Source organism: Cataglyphis hispanica, chromosome 9 (assembly GCF_021464435.1).
Source record: "Cataglyphis hispanica isolate Lineage 1 chromosome 9, ULB_Chis1_1.0, whole genome shotgun sequence".
NCBI classification, from domain to species: Eukaryota; Metazoa; Arthropoda; class Insecta; order Hymenoptera; family Formicidae; genus Cataglyphis; species Cataglyphis hispanica.
Genome location: NC_065962.1, coordinates 6802312 through 6820266, shown reverse-complemented (window position 1 = coordinate 6820266; position 17955 = coordinate 6802312). Strand labels below are relative to the sequence as shown.

The 17955-nt window shown below is 23.8% G+C and overlaps 3 protein-coding genes across 3 annotated transcripts; 2 read left to right on the top strand and 1 right to left on the bottom strand.

The window, feature by feature from the left end:
- Positions 1-6226: 6226 nt before the first annotated feature.
- On the bottom strand, positions 6227-7120 carry LOC126851933 (histone-lysine N-methyltransferase SETMAR-like). The gene has a single exon (XM_050596268.1). The coding sequence runs from the start codon at positions 7118-7120 to the stop codon at positions 6227-6229; it is 894 nt and encodes a 297-aa protein (XP_050452225.1).
- A 996-nt stretch (positions 7121-8116) lies between these two features.
- On the top strand, positions 8117-11977 carry LOC126852037 (uncharacterized). The gene is made up of 5 exons (XM_050596513.1): positions 8117-8482; positions 9468-9701; positions 10230-10434; positions 10734-10833; positions 11582-11977. The coding sequence occupies exons 2-5, from the start codon at positions 9584-9586 to the stop codon at positions 11621-11623; spliced, it is 465 nt and encodes a 154-aa protein (XP_050452470.1). The 5' UTR covers positions 8117-8482; positions 9468-9583; the 3' UTR covers positions 11624-11977.
- Positions 11978-14531: 2554 nt separating this feature from the next.
- Positions 14532-17699, top strand: LOC126852036 (uncharacterized). The gene is made up of 5 exons (XM_050596512.1): positions 14532-14570; positions 15374-15607; positions 16085-16310; positions 16610-16724; positions 17475-17699. Exons 2-5 carry the CDS (start codon positions 15490-15492, stop codon positions 17514-17516), a joined length of 501 nt encoding a protein of 166 aa, XP_050452469.1. The 5' UTR covers positions 14532-14570; positions 15374-15489; the 3' UTR covers positions 17517-17699.
- Positions 17700-17955: the final 256 nt, after the last annotated feature.

The following is a 17955-nucleotide window of genomic DNA, read 5'->3' as shown; positions in this document are numbered from 1 at the left end:
TGTTAGGGCGCGCAACATATTTCATGCGTTTTATTATCATGTAGGAATCGTCGGTGCGTATCATCGATATATCGAGGAACATCGAGAATATCGAGGAACATCGAGATCATCGAGAATCATCTTTGGGAGCTGTAACGGAGTAATTAGAAGAGGTTACTGCTGCATCTACAATATATTTGGCTGTGAGTGATTATTTAATTATCTCAATCTTTCTATCATGCAGCTTAGGATTTGCTCAGATGCATGAGAATAGAGACATCTTTTTATTAATTTCGAATAACAAATAAATTTTTTACAATTGTCTAAAATTATAGAAAAAAAAACTTTTAAATGTGATAAAAAAAGAAAAAAAAATTTTTTCAAAATGTACGCATGTATAGAGGCAATCAGAGTCTGTATTACTGTAAATTGTATGAAACATATATGCATGTTGGAAAGCATAAATTACAATATCGTTATAACATTTTCATAAACAAATTGAGATTGCAAATCGCCTGTCGCGCTTTCGATTTTTTAATAATAGGCGTAATATATAAATTAATATTTATAAATTAATATTTATTATTAATTATTAATATTTATTAATATAATTTATTAATATTTATATAATAACATATATCGCGACGATAGATCTCGAATCGCACATTACTTCGTAATTTATTTATTTAATCAAATAAGAGAGAATTTAAAGTAATAAAAAACCAATATATAAATTATCATTTTGTTACGATCTATACGAATAATAATTATATTTTTAACAACAAATAGAGTCAATGTGTTTTGTCTATAATAATTTATCGTTTGATTTTTCAATGAGTTAGTTCTAGATATAATTTGGAACGAATTTAAGAACATGTTATAAAACGATCGAATCACAAAATCGAATAGTTAACAGAACGATAAGCTCCGTAATATATTAATTGTTTAATAAATAACTGACTCATAATTTAAAATACTTATAATGTAATATTTTGCATATTTAGCAATACCTAACATTTGGTCTTGACGACGTAAACATTCCACACGCCATTGTTTACATTTGGTTTTGTTGTGACGATACTTGAATAGAACTGTAGTGGGGCAAATTCCTTTTCTACGTGTTATCATTCGCGCGACGACCCTCGAGCAGCGAAGTAGTTTTGCGAGACGCTCCGTCAAATTCATTTTGTAAACTTGGTCGCGATCAGTATCGGAAAAGTATTTGCTATTATAATATAATTAAAAATTAATTAATATTTATAAATTAATATTTATATAATATATTAATATTTATTAATAACATATACGTCGCGATGATAGAATTACATACTTCATAATTTATTTATTTAATTAAATAAGAGAGAATTAAAGTAATAAGAAACTAAATTATAAATTATTATTTTGTTACGATCTATATAAATATATAATAACTATAATAATTATATTTTTAACAACAAATAGAGTTAATCCTAATCACGGGCGTGACAAGTATCGGGAAATAAATATGATATGATAACTAATTAATTATTTTTTACATACCTTAAATAATATGTATTATACTGCAACGATAAATCTCAAAGCGCGTATTTCTCGTGATGATAATACACATTTAATGAAGAATCAAAATGACAGTAATCAAAATTATAAATTATTGTTTTGTCGTGATCTCTCTTTCTTTATAAATATTTTTAATAATTTTAAATAATTATTTTAAATAATTATTTTTTAAAAATGTTTAATTATATTTTGTTTTATTGGTAATTATGTTTTATTGTTCGATTTCTCGATGATTTAAATATGATTTGAATTGAGACCGCACAATAAAATAGTCAAATTGCAGACTCGAGTAATTAATATAACGATAAGCTACGTGATATATTAATTGTTTATTAAAAAATTAATCTATAATTTAAAATATTTGTATAATTTAATATTCCGCTTGTACAAACGTCATAATACGTAACATTATCCGGCTGCTTCATCAATTATTAATAACACGGTACTTACGTTGACAGTGTAAACATTAGCGCGTTATTGTTAATATATTACGACTTACGATTTACGACTTTATCATTCGCACGACGACACTCGAATAAGATAGTAGAGTGCAAGATACACTCCGTCAAATTCTTTTTCGAAACGCGATTCCGACAAGTATTGGGAAATAATTTGATATAATAAATAATAAATTATCTTTTACACATCTTAAATAATATTTCGCATAATATATATATATATATATATATATATATATATATATATATATATATTTAATCAAGAATCAAAGTGACAAAAATTAAAATTAAAAATTATTGGTTTGTCGCGATCTTTTTCTCCCTTTATAAGCAATGAATTATTTCTTTAAAAATACTTTAAGTTTAATTACATTTTGTTCAACGCTTTATTGTTTAACTTTTCGACAGTTTAAATATTTGCATGGAAAACATATAATAAAATAACCGAATTACAGATCCGAATAATTAACATAACAGTAAGCTTCGTGATACATATTAATCGTTTAACAAATAATTGATCTATAATTTAAAATATTAATATATTTTAATATTTTGGATATATATTTTATAATACGTAAAATATTTCGACAACGAATTAACAATACTTCTAATATGGTGTTCGGCCTTGGCGACATAAACATTGCGCGTTATTGTTTACGTATCACGACTTTGTTATTATTTCATTTAGAGATACATGAATAGAACTGTAGTGGGGTGAGAATTCCTTTCCTACGTGTTATCATTCGAACCGCGATACTCGAACAGTACGGAAGTAGAGCGCGAGGCACTCCATCAAATTCCTTTTTAAACACGATCGTGTTAAATATCGGAAAATAATTTAATATAATAAATATTAATTATCTTTTACATAATACCTTAAATAATACGTTATTATATCGCAATGATTAATCTCGAAGCGCGTATTTCGCGCGTGATATATACACATATAATCAAAAATCGAAATGATAGGAATAAAATTGTAAATTATTGTTCTATTACGATCTTTCTCTTCCTATTTAAATATATATAATTATTTCTTAAAAGATACTTTAAGTTCAATTTCGTCCGATGCTTTATCGTTTGATTTTTTAAATATGATTTAAATATGATTCGGATTAAAAACGCGCAATAAAATAGTCGAATCGCAAGATCGAGTAATTAACATAACGATAAGCTTCCTGATACATTAATCGTTTAACAAATAATTGATCTATAATTTAAAATACTTATATAACTTAATATTTCGGATATATATTTTATAATACGTAAAATATTTCGACAGCGAATTAACAATACCTCTAATATGGTACTCGGCCTTGGCGACGTAAACATTGCCGCGCTATTGTTTACGTATCATGACTTTGTTATTATTTCATTCAGAGATAATGAATAGAACCGTAGTGGGATGAGAATTCTTTTTCTACGTGTTATCATTCGAACGGCGATACTCGAATAGTACGGAAGTAGAGCACGAGACACTCCGTCAAATTCCTTTTTTAAACACGATCGTGTTAAGTATCGGAAATTAATTTAATATGATAAATATTAATTATCTTTTACATAACATTTTAAATATATATATATATATATATATATATATATTATTTAAAATGTTATGTAAAAGCCGTCGTTGCTGTCGCGCCGTGGATGGCTCGTCGTTATCATTAGTGCTGTCATCGTGCCGCGGACGGCTTATCGCGTCGCGAAATTCGAAAGTGCGGGAGTGTCGTTGAAAGTATCGCGCGTATAAGTGCGGAAGTATTTTTTAATAAAAGTGCGGGAGTGCCGTTTAAAGTAACGCGCGTGTGAATCAATCTGAGAGGAGGAGGAGGCCTAGGAGAGGCATCCTGCATCAGCGGAGCAACCCAAGGGTGAGTATTATTATTTGTATATTAATTATTATAATTCCCGTACATGCATTAATTTAATTTGATCATTATTTGAATAGTTTAAGCAAGATAGATTCATACTATAAAAGTTTTTATTAAAAAAAATAGTTTTTTTTTAGAATTTGTAAAATTATTTCATATTTATATACCTTTTTATTATTATACGCATCGGATATAAAATTCGGTGCGTACAATAATAATTTCTTAAAATATTAATTATTGTTTAAGCGTTGCTATAATTTGGATTTTATATTTGTGTGTTGCAGACAACGTAGCCTCAAGACCAAATCTCCGCTGTTGCGCATCAGTGCCGGTGAGTGACAAAATTTTTATTTAATTTTAAAGTAACGGATTTGTAGAGATTGTAGATTGTAGATAAATTCGTTACTTTTAAATGGATGAGCTAAAACGTATTAAATTAAATAACATTTAATAAGTTCTTTTGATATGCATTGCATCAATTGTAAAAGTAAATTAAATTAAATTAAAATCTAAATTAAAGAAGGAAAATTATAAAATAACATTTTTTCCATTGTTTTATATAGATTTTCATATTTATTGAATAGAAAACGCTAGAGAGAATAATTTTATCGATTATACGTGTAATGATACTTGTATGAACTTATAATGCGCGCTGATCTTATCCTAATTTTTATAGCTCATCTATATCGTAGAATTTGTTTCTAGATACTGTTCTTAAACTTTATTTTAACTGATATAAGATGAAATATTCAATCAATTAAAGTATCTGCAATAAATAATCAGCAAATTAATATTATTTTATTATAAATTATATATTATATTATTTTGAAAATTATATATTATACATTATTCTATAAATTAATATTATATATTATTATTACATTATTATATAAATTTTAATTAAATTTGTATGTTTATTACAATTTATTATAATTTTTTATCAAAATTTTAATTGATAATTTATTTCACAATCAGTTAAAATAAAGTCATGAACATTTAACGAACGATCGTAAAATTACACGATCGTCAACGAGCGTGAAATGTTCACGCTCATCTTCCGGCGACAATAATTACCCGGAAAAAGAAAGAGTTTATCTCTTTATCAAAAATCTTGCGCTTATTCGTCGGCGACAATAAATAGCCGATGAGTGTATCTCCTTTGTTAGAAATAGATCCAGAAAGTGGAGCCAGGAGCAACGAAAGGTAGGTGAGTCTAACTGGCTCAAAGAATGGATATAGGCTATGCAAATAAGCGGTCAATATTGGCCAAAATGCGTAGCGAGAGATACGCGATTAAGATACACGAATTAGGGTACGCGAGATAGGGTACGCGAGTTAGGACACGCGAGATAAGACGCGCGTTTAGCACTCGTTTAGGACTCGTGACTAGGGATACATTTTCCAAATTTTTACTGGTTCAGGAACTAGGATTGTTAAGGTTATTAAGATATTAAAGAAAAAGCTAAAAATAAGATTAAAATATATAATAATAATATCTCAAATTTTATTTGAAAAATTATCAGAAAAATTTTAAAAAATAAACCACATTGATATTATAAAACATAACTTGTTGCTATAAAACATAACTTATGTCATAATGTATATTTTATATTAAAAATATTCGGGTTATTGGGATTATTATTAGGATATAAGAAGAAAGCTAAAAATAAGATTAAAATATATAATAATATATATAATATATATAATAATAAATTCTAATTTTATTTTTAGGAAAATTTAAAGAATAAACCACAATAATATTATACATAAAACATAACATATTATTATAAAACTTAACTTATTTCATAATGTATCTTATGTTAAAAATGTTATTATAAATATATATATATATATATATATATATATATATATATATATATAATTATAATATAAATATGTATAAGTCCAAGTATGTGTATTAATGCTTTCTGTATCAAATTATTTGCATTATAGAATATTTGTATAAATTGAATATATTCATTTGATACTGAAGCGCATCAATTTGTAAATTGCATAATTATATATTTATTATAATTGTTAATGTGGAAATTATATAAAATTATATAAAATGTATTTTTTTTTTGTAAATTACACAAAAATTATCGAAAGTGCGTATATGACAATACATAGAAATTAGTTTAATTTACACACACATATATAGGTTGTCCCATAAGTTTCTTCCCTTTTTTGATGCGAAATGAATACACGATATTTGTTGTTTGAGGTTGATTTATTGTGTTATATATGAACCGTTCTGTTCTATAACCTTCTTCCATCTCTCAGGAAGCCTCATTATGCCCTCTTTCCAAAATTGTTGAGGCTTACTTGCAAAATATTCATCTGTGTGCGTTTTTATTTCGCTTATGGATTTGAAAGATTTACCACGGAGAGAATTTTTAAGGAGAGGAACAAGTAATAATCGGAAGGAGCAAGGTCTGGGGAGTACGGAGGATGAGGTAGAACGTCCCAATCGAACTGTAATAATTTTTGTCTCACGACCATTGCAACATGCGGTCTTGCGTTGTCGTGATGGAAAACGACTCCTCGTCGGTTCGCTAGTTCTGGCCGTTTCTCTGCTATGGCGGCTTTCAGTTGATCAAGTTGATTACAATATTTGTCAGCATTGATCGTTTCACCTTGAGGAAGGAGCTCGTAGTACACTACACCTTTCCAGTCCCACCAAATGGATAAAAGAACCTTCTTCGGATGAAGTCCAGGCTTCGCAACAGTTGAAGGTCTATTTTCCTTGGACCAAGTGCATTTTCGAGACACATTTTGATACAAAATCCAAGTCTCGTCTCCAGTGACAAGACTCTTTAAGAAAGGATTTCTTTCATGTCGCTGAAGAAGCAAATCGCACGTAGAGACGCGGTTCATAAGGCCGGTCTCCGTCAATAGGTGTGGAACCCAAACTTCATACCGATTTGCATATCCCATTTTGATCAAATGCTTATGTACCGTTGTCTTGGGAATGTTAGTGTCATCCACTATCTCGCGCACACTATATCGCGGATTTTCAGCGAGCACAGTCTTGATAAGGTCCGCATCCGTCGTTACTGGGCGGCCGCTGCGGTCTTCATCTTGCAAATCGAAATTGCCGGCTCTAAATTTCTTAAACCAATTGCGGACGGTCCTAATGGTCGTAGTACCACTCCCGTAAACGGTGCAAATCTCGTCTGCAGTGTCCTTTGCACTATTGCCTTTTTTAAAGCAATGAAGCATAACATGCCGTAAATGCTTCTTTTGGTTCTCCATATTGAACAGGGCAGAAAAAATTTTAAAAGAGACTTTGTCACAAACGAAACGTACTTTGAAAGAGCTCTGGGACGACTGAAACCGATGCCATAAACGGCTAAGAGATAAGCCTGCATGTTTATATAAACATAGCTAGTCAGACTTATTCATAGCGTGGCGCGGAAGAAACTTATGGGACACCCTAATATATATATATATATATATATATATATATATATATTTATTATTAAAAATTGTATCGTAAAAATATTTTCACACACATAAATTTAACTGTATGTATTTCTATACCAAGGAGTCGTTGATAACATTAAAAAAATTTAAATATGTCATATATGTACTTCAAACTTTACACAAACAAATTTTACAAATATATATAATTCTTTGATATTAAATATAAAAAATATCTAATAAGAATATAAAGATTTGATATTAAACTAACGGTTAAATATTAGCTTCTTATTCATGAAATTTAACGATCTTCTTCGATATTGCAAAATCACAAATAAATTATTACGAATTTTATGATTTACTTTCAAGTAAAGATTGATGTATTTATACAATTTCCGTATTTATAAAATAAATTAATAAATTACACTGCGGAAACAATGTTATTTCCGCGTTTTTCCACGTTTATTCTGCGTTTATTCCGCGTTTATTCTGCGTTTATTCCGCGTTTATTCCGCATTTATTTCACAATTTTTCCGCGTTTTTTCCGCATTATTCTCGTGTTAAAATTTTTAGCATTGTGTTATTATTATGATATTTTATACTATCGAGCTTAAAGTTCTGAAGATTAGCACGGATACATTATATATTAACTCTCATAATATGTATATGTGGAATGCTAAATAGAATCGATCATATTTATAAAGTACAATTAAGTATCTTGATTTATATTACATTAAAAGTTCTTACACATTATAATGACTATTTTAAAATTATTAAACGTTAATCATATTTTTTGAATTATTGATTTATTTACGAGAAAGATCTGTCTTGGTCAAAAATAAATAGGGAAACATTGAAAGCATTTTGCCATGACCTTTTATAACTACTATAGTTATTATGATCTTATAAAGCACGAGAAATATTATAAACATCTTGTCTTTCGTGTGATTACCTGCGGCAATAACGGCTAATAAAGTTGAGGCAAGTGGACGAATTTGTGTTTTACAAGAGCAAGAAAAAGAGAAGGAGAGAAAGAGAGAGAGAGAGAGAGAGAGAGAGAGAGAGGAAGAGAGAGAGGAAGAGAGAATATTTCGTTTATATTTTTCCGAAGTCATCATTTATCATTGTCGTGTCGTGAAGAGAAGAATTGTCGTGAAGAGGAGAATAGATTATAACGATTTAGATCACGATTTGGTAAAAACAACAAATTAATATTATAAAATAAAGTATTAGCATTTTAATTATATTGTTTCACATACCAAGTTTTTTGTTTGTACCTCATTTCTTTGCAATGATTTTAATATTTGTTCTAAATTTTAGTACATTGAAATCATTATAGATTTATCACGATTTTTTTGTATACTATCAATTATGTATGTAATATTTTATTATTGCAGTCTTATATTATTTTTTTTATTATATTTTTATTATATTGTCGAACATATGCTATCTCAAGATTGGTCATAGAATAGAATTGATTTTCTTTGTAGAATACAATCAATGTATTAATTTATGTCACGTTAATTATCAATGTAATAAATGTTTGTAAGTTTATTAAGCATTAATCACATTGTTAAATTATTAAATTTATTTGCGAGAAAAATTGGTCGAGAACAGATAGGAAAACTTTGAAAGCCTTCTGCCATGACTTTTTATGATTACTATAATTGTTATCATGTTATAAGAAATTGAGGAACAATATAAAAATCTTATCCTTTACATGATTTAACTTCCTTAAAAGAAAGAGAGTATAATTTATTATTAATTTTCAAACATACACACACATATATATATATATATATATATATATATATATATACATTAATTCTCTAATATATTATTACTTTCAATTATGGTAATTATTTACGCTTAACTCAAAAATTTATTATTTAAATAAAAATATTATATTATTAATTAAAACGAGGATTGTCTTTTTATTTTAATCTTTTCGACAGTTTTTCTTACTATTTTTATATATTTTATTCTTTTAATTATTTTTTTTCTCATGTTATTATAAAAATATTTTTTTTAATCTGATCATATAGTTCATCCTTCTTATTTTGCTAAAAATCTATCAAAAAAGTACAATAAAATATTGTTTTAAATATAAAATAAATCATCTTTTATGTAATAATACTATTAAGTTCTATTGTTATAAATAAATCGTCTTTTTTTATAGACGATTAATACAACATCGTAACCTCAATAGCAAAAGTCGCAAAGAAAAAGTTGGGTAAAAAAATCAACGTTCTCGAATTTTATTAAAGTTTAAGTAGGATCTTTAAACAAATATTCATGATGCATTTTGCTCGATTAATGCGAATTTTAACACAAATATTTTATTGTTTATATTCGTTTGTTACTAGTATGACTAATATTAAAGCTAGTACTGCTTTTATTCTATTTTTATCAGGTATATATATATATATATATATATATATATATATATATATATATATATATATCATATAATAATATATTACGTAATAGATTTATTTAGTTAATATTAAAACTTATAACCTGAAATTTAAAAAATAGAAGGTAATGATTGTTGTGTGTTCGCACATCTATTTTTTATATTCTTTTACGTTTTTTGTTATTTTTTTTAAATATTTATAACAGTAAGTAAAGAAAGAATTGTATGATATATTAAATAACATACAAAATGTAAAATTTATGAATTTATGAAAAATATAATATGCTTTATTATATATAATATAATGTATCTATATTTACTATATTATTATATATAAGGTATATAGATTATTATTATATAATGTATCTCTATTTACAACTGCGTCTATAAAAATGTGTTCTTGTTTTTAATAAATTAATTAATTTTGTCGAAATATTGAAGCGAGAAAATGAATAATATATAATATTAATAAATTAATAGCAATAGTTATCAGATATTGAATTATTAATAAAAATTATTTTTTAGTCTTTCTGGTATTATTACCAATTAATGCAATACATACTGAATCCGATACAAAAAGACAAATTCAAAACACTGAATCGGAAAATGATACAAAATATTCCGTGCAGTCTACAACATTTAAAAATAATCCAATCTCGGAAGAAAACGATATATTTATAATAATTGCTTTGATAATCTGTACATTTCTTCTCTCAATTTGTGTCAATTGGTAAATTAATATTTAATATATTAATATACACAATTAATTTATATGTAAATAATTTATAATTAATTAAGATTTTACTTATTATTAGGAAAAACCTAAATTATGAAACAAATAAAAAAATTTTTATATTTTTCTTATATTGTAATTATTTATTGCAATACAAATAGAATTTTGTTAATTTCCTTATAAGTATTATCATTATTGGAAACATTATCTTACATTCTTTTACTATTATTAAATAACAAACTAAACAATTGTCTTATAATTAGATATGGTCAAAATTTAATAATTCTGTTTAATAGGTTTAATAGGTTCAACCAGAATTTTGAAAGGTTTAATTTGGCCCATTTTCCGCAAAATAATAATCAAAATAACAGATGGATTCATATGAATGGTCGAATTGTAAGTAATCTAGACAGTAAAATATAGACAGTAAAGTATATCCATAATTGTATCTCAAATCGGTATATTTTTTTAAACACATTAGAAGTAAATATAATATAAACAAGTATTGATATAAATATAAGATGTTTGAGATATAAATGGCAAACTTTTAAAATATATTCTTATCATTATACGGATGAGAAAAATTTATATAAACGTAAATCCAAAAACAATTTTGTTTGAATTATAATTGTGTTTTGTTGACAATATATATGTAGTTTAATAGTTTGTTAAAAAAAGTGCTAAACATAATTTTTCTCATTAGCAAATATTTATCTGCTATCAATGTTTCATCGATATTAAATGAATAAAATTTCATAGAATATTTCAAATTTTATAACACAAAGCAATAATACAATTTCAAAATTTTTTTAAATAGCATATAAAATTATCGTAAAATAGCTATATAAGTATTAGCAATAATTAATAAGAGGTCTTTATAAATAAAAATTTAAAAGTTATAAATCGATATATTTAAATAAATAAGTGAAAGAAATCCATTTCCAATTTTTTATTATCAATTCATTATCAATTCTTATCAAAATCTGTCATGAAGGCGGTTATAATTTGAAAAAGAAGCTGTTTCGGATTTATGTTTTTTAACTTTAGAAAACAATATGTGTTTTTAATCTTTTTTTTTATATTGTTATTAATTGTTTACATGTAGTTATTGTATTAATAATATTAATAATATCTCCATTTGCAGCGACGACAACGTGTAGCACGTGAACGTATACTGAACGAATAATGTTAATGATATCTCCAATATTTGCGTTAGAAAAATATGAATTCGAAAAGATCATCGATATTTTATACACATGATCCGCTATGTGTTGATAAGGTCTCTTAAGTCTATTATAAAACTGGATTTCTAATCAAGTCATCTAAACTACGCATAGCTGTCATGCATAATTAATTTTTAATATAAGGTATTTTAATAAATGTGTAATGACGAATGAAAAAATTATTGATAATATAAATAATTCTCACATCAGTTTTTATATGAAATTTAAGATATAAATATAAATTTAAAAAATTTTATCACGTTGACACAACAAATTTGTACTTATGACTTGTTTATAAAGAAATATTAGCATATGTGAGTCGGTATACATTTATATATATAAATAAGTTCTTAAGTAATATAAAATAGAATTTGGAGTTAGAAATGTGGAAAACAATATATTTAGATAATATAAATGTAATTCAAATTTCTAAATATATATACATCTATTATATTCAATTATATTATTTCAATTATATATTAATTCAATTATATATATATATATATATATATATATATATATATATATAATTATATTACATGATATATAATTATTAAATTTTTAAAAATATTACTATTTAGAAATTTTATATACATTTATAAATACATAAATAAATTAAGTAAATATATATATATATATATATATATATATATATATATATATATATTTAATACAAAGGATTATTATAATTATGTTAAAATTTTTACAATAATTACAATCAATAATAAATTAAAATATAACATAATTAAAAGTGATTATGCTTGCATGTTCGTATGACTTTTTTAAAGTTCAAACATTTACGGTATAATATTTAAACCTATTATAAATTATAAGTTTTATATGTATAATATATATCAATAGATTTTTTTATGAAAATCCTGTAATCACAACAATTTTTGTTACAAGTAACGAGTTAACGCATAATTCGGGTTGTCAAATTTGTAATTGTGTTTCAACATATTGTATGCTATCTGCTTTTAATTTTAATATTCCAAAGTAATACTGATGTGTATTGATCAAATTTAAATTTGATCAATACTAATTAAATTTTTGTCTTTTTGTATAAATATTACATATATATCATAGCAATATTACTAAAATTAAAAGTCATACTTCTTTGAACGTTCAAAAAATGAGTACATTTTTTAGATTTTTTACAGCGTAACAATTTGAAAACTGTTTATTTTTTTACAACATTAATACAATATTTTAAAATACTTAAATAAAAATTTTCATCTTAAAAAGAAGATTTTCTTTTGAAGTTTCGAAGTATGCGAAGTATGCAAATATTTGCAGATTTATATTTTCATGCACGGTGTGCATTTATCAACAAAGCCTTTTTTAAATCGGCAGTTGCTTAAAATAGGAGTTACAAATATTTTTACAATATAAAAAAAAATTTTGAACTGACAATTTTTATTTAAGTGGTTAATAATATTGATAATATTAATATCACAGAAAAAATTAAAAATTTTTAACAAGTTGTGCTGCAAAAATCTAGAATATGTACTCATTTTTCGAGATTTCAAACGGGTATGCACCCTTAATTAGTATCAAGTATAAAGTTAAAAATGATCTCTATTTTTAATTAAAAACTGAATTAATAAATTTAATTTATGTAAAATATATGATTTTATTAATGTAAATCAGTTTAATCAGTTTAATTAATATAAAGAAAATTAATTAATTTTATTAAAATATTTTTTTTCAAATTTAGAGATAAGCGAGATTATATTATAATTTTAATGATTTGAAAATGTTTTGCATAATTATTTTTATATTACATAGTTATTTATAATATTATACTTACACATTTTTTTCTGACGAAAAGATAATAATAATATTATTATAATAATTATTTTACAAACATCCAAAATTTTAAAAATAATTATTTAATTATTTTACTAGTTATTAAATAAGTTATAGACTTATATATATACAGTATATACACTGTATATATACATTATATATATACAGTGAAAAAGCTATTTATAAAAAATTAATTAATTATCATCAGATTGCTATCATATAAATTAGAATATTAAAATATATATTATTTGTATGTTAATTATATATATTAATTGTATGTAGTATATTTATTACTATATGACATACATTATATTAATTTATCAATTTGTATACATATATTCTAATTACAAGATATTTTCGTATTTTGTAAATTTAAATTTTATAAATAGTTTCTTGTGATATAAAATCGACACGTATTTATATACATTTTATGTACTTAGTTATATACATTTGTTTTTTTACTGACAACTGTTTTTTATAATTTAAATTGCACGATATTAAATAAAAAATATTAAGAACTTGAAAATTTACTAAAGCTTATGCTTTTTTTATTAGAAAATATTTTTCCTTTACTTTAAATAATACTGCAGAATTAATAATTACTTATTAATCTTTAAATTAAATTATATCAATATAAAGTATATTATAATTAAATGTAATATAAATATATTTATTTTATTTTATTAATTTCTGTTATACACAAGTTAAAATTTATACAAAATAAATATTTTTTTGAATATATAAATAACAATTTTATTTTATATATTAAAATAATTCTAAATTAACATTAATTCTAAACTAGCATTAATTAAACATTAATATTATACAATTATATAAGATTTTAGCAGTAAAGTGTGCGAAAATATTATGTTTGTTTTGAATAGTTTATCATTTGTTTATTACTTTGAAAAGTGTATAAAGATAAACAATTTTGTACGACATTGACAATAAGATTGAGGCAAATGAAATTAATGTTCTACAAAAAATAGAAAGGTGGCGAGAGAGAGAGAATATCTCGTATATATTTTTCAGAAGTTAACATTTGTCATTGTCGTATTGTGGATAAGAAAAGTAAACTACAACGACTTGGATCACAATTAGGTAATAGCAACAAATTAATATTATAAGATTAATATCGTCGAATTTGTGCTTGAAGTTCTGAAGACTCGCCGACATTGATAGCAACTTATACTAATTGTTATTTACATTAATTTTTATGTGCAATATTTTGTTACCGCAGTTTCATATTACTGTCTTTATTATATTTAAATATTGTCGAAGATATACTATTAAAATTGATCAGAGAAATTGATAAAATTGATTTTCTTTTCAGAATAGAATCAATGTATTAATTTATATCACGTTAATTAACAGTTCTCAATGTAATAATTGTTTGTAAGTTTATTAAGCATTAATCTTATTGTTGAATTATTAAATTTATTTACAAGAAAAATTATGGCTTGGTAGAGAACAGATAACAGATCCTAAAAGAAAGAAAGTATAATTTATTATTAATTTTCAAATATACACATATATATATAAATTTTCTAATATATTATTACTTTCATCTATGGTAATTATTTACGCTTAACTCAAAAATTTATTATTTAAATAACAATATTATATTATTCATTAAAACGAGGATTGTATTGTTTTCTTTTTTTTAATGTTTTAGACAGTTTTTTACTATTTATATATATTTTTTTTAAATTATATTTTTCTCGTGTTATCATAAATATTTCTTTTAATCTGACAATTCATATAGTTCATCCTTCTTATTTTGCTTAAAATCTATCAGAAAAGTACAATAAAATTTTGTAATAAATATAAAATAAATTGTTTTTATATGGTACTATTAATACTATTAAGTTCTATTGTTATAAATAAATTGTCTTTTTTTACAGACGATTAATATAGCATCGTAATCTCGATAGCAAAAGTCGCAAAGGAAAGGTTGAATAAAAAAATCTACGTTCTAGAATTTTATTAAAGTTTAAATAGGATCTTTAAACAAATATTCATGATGCATTTTGCTCGATTAATGCGAATTTTAACACAAATATTTTATTGTTTATATTCGTTTGTTACTAGTATTGCTAGTATTAAAGCTAGTACTGCTTTCATCCTATTTTTATCAGGTAAAATTATATATATAATTCATATAATAATATATTATATAATAGATTTATTTAGTTAATATTAAAACTTATAACCTGAAATTAAAAAAATAGAAAGTAATGATTGTTGCGTGCTCGCACATCTATTTTTTACATTTTTTTGTTTTTTTTTTAAATATTTATAATAGTAAGTAAAGAAAGAATTGTATGATATATTAAACAACATACAAAATATAAAATTTATGAATTTATAAAAAATATATGTTTTATTATATATAATGTATCTATATTTACTATATTATTATATATACTGTATCTAGATTATTATTATATAATGTATCTATATTTACAACTGCGTTTATAAAAATGTATTCTTGTTTTAATAAATTAATTAATTTTGTCTAAATATTGAGGCGAGAAAATGAATAATATATAATATTGATAAATTAATAGCAATAGTTATCAGATATTGAATTATTCATAAGAATTATTTTTTAGTCTTTCTGGTATTACTACCAATTAGTGCGATACATACTGAATCCGATACAAAAAGACAAATTCAGAACACTGAATCGGAAAATGATATAAAATATTCCGTGCAACCTACAACATTTATAAATAATCCAATCTGGGAAGAAAATGAAGATGTTACCATATTTTTAATAATTGCAACAATATTCTGTACGATTCTTGTGACTGTGTTCTTGATATGGTGTCCAACTTGGTAAATTAATATTTAATATATTAATATACACAATTAATTTATATGTAAATAATTTATAATTAATTAAGATTTTACTTATTGTTAGGAAAAACCTAAATTATGAAACAAATAAAAAAAATTTTATATTTTCCTTATATTGTAATTATTTATTGCAATATAAATAGAATTTTGTTCATTTCCTTTTAAGTATTATCATTATTGGAAACATTATCTTACATTCTTTTACTATTATTGAATAACAAATTAAACAATTGTTTTACAATTAGATATGGTCAAAATTTAATAATTCTGTTTAATAGGTGCTTCTACAATCTTAGAATGTTTGATAATTTTGATGATGTTTTTGATGATTTGGATGATCTTCAGCAAAATAATAATCAAAATAACAGATGGATTCATATGAATGGTCCAATTGTATGTAATCCAGAGAGTAAAATATAGACAGTAAAGTATATATTAATTGTATCCATAATTGTATCTCAAATCGGTATATTTTTTTAAACACATTAGAAATAAATATAATAAGTATTGATATAAATAAGTATTGATATAAATATAAGATGTTTGAGATATAAATGGCAAACTTTTAAAAATATATTCTTATCATTATACGGATGAGAAAAATTTATATAAACGTAAATCCAAAAACAATTTTGTTTGAATTATAATTGTGTTTGGTTGACAATATATATGTAGTTTGTTAAAAAAAGTGCTAAACATAATTTTTCTCATTAGCAAATATTTATCTGCTATCAATGTTTCATCGACATCAAATGAATAACATTTCATAGAATATTTCAAATTTTATAACACAAAGCAATAATACAATTTCAAAATTTTTTTAAATAGCATATAAAATTATCGTAAAATAGCTATATAAGTATTAACAATAATTAATAAGAAATCTTTATAAATAAAAATTTAAAAGTTATAAATCGATAGATTTAAATAAATAAGTGAAAAAAATCCATTTCCAATTTTCATTATCAATTTTTGTCAAAATCCGTCATGAAGGCGGTTATAATTTGAAAAAGAAGCTGTTTTGGATTTATGTTTTTCAACTTTAGAAAACAGTATATGCTTCTAAACTTTTTTCTTTTATCGTTATTAATTGTTTACATGTAGTTATTGTATTAATAATATTAATAATATCTCCATTTGCAGCGAGGACAACGTGTAGCACGTGAACGTATACTGAACGAATAATGTTAATGATATCTCCAATATTTGCGTTAGAAAAATATGAATTCGAAAAGATCATCGATATTTCACACATGATCCGCTATGTGTTGATAAGGTCTCTTAAGTCTATTATAAAACTGGATTTCTAATCAAGTCATCTAAACTACGCATAGCTGTCATGCATAATTAATTTTTAATAAATGTGTAATGACGAATAAAAAAACTATTGATAATATAAATAATTCTCACATCAGTTTTTATATGAAATTTAAGATATAAATATAAATTTAAAAAATTTTATCACGTTGACACAACAAATTTATTTCATATTTATGGCTTGTTTATAAAGAAATATTAGCATATGTGAAAAGTTGGTATACATTTATATATATAAATAAGTTCTTAAGTAATATAAAATAGAATTTGGAGTTAGAAATGTGGAAAACAATATATTTAGATAATA

Bases quoted from the DNA above. Each gene is read 5' to 3' on its own strand.
- LOC126851933 (XM_050596268.1), bottom strand. From the start codon at position 7,120: ATGGAGAACCAAAAGAAGCATTTACGGCATGTTATGCTTCATTGCTTT.
- LOC126852036 (XM_050596512.1), top strand. From the start codon at position 15,490: ATGATGCATTTTGCTCGATTAATGCGAATTTTAACACAAATATTTTAT. The intron at 15,608-16,084 runs GTAAAATTATAT...ATTATTTTTTAG, and splicing joins TTTCATCCTATTTTTATCAG to TCTTTCTGGTATTACTACCA. The intron at 16,725-17,474 runs GTATGTAATCCA...CTCCATTTGCAG, and splicing joins TTCATATGAATGGTCCAATT to CGAGGACAACGTGTAGCACG.
- LOC126852037 (XM_050596513.1), top strand. From the start codon at position 9,584: ATGATGCATTTTGCTCGATTAATGCGAATTTTAACACAAATATTTTAT. The intron at 9,702-10,229 runs GTATATATATAT...ATTATTTTTTAG, and splicing joins TTTTATTCTATTTTTATCAG to TCTTTCTGGTATTATTACCA. The intron at 10,834-11,581 runs GTAAGTAATCTA...CTCCATTTGCAG, and splicing joins TTCATATGAATGGTCGAATT to CGACGACAACGTGTAGCACG.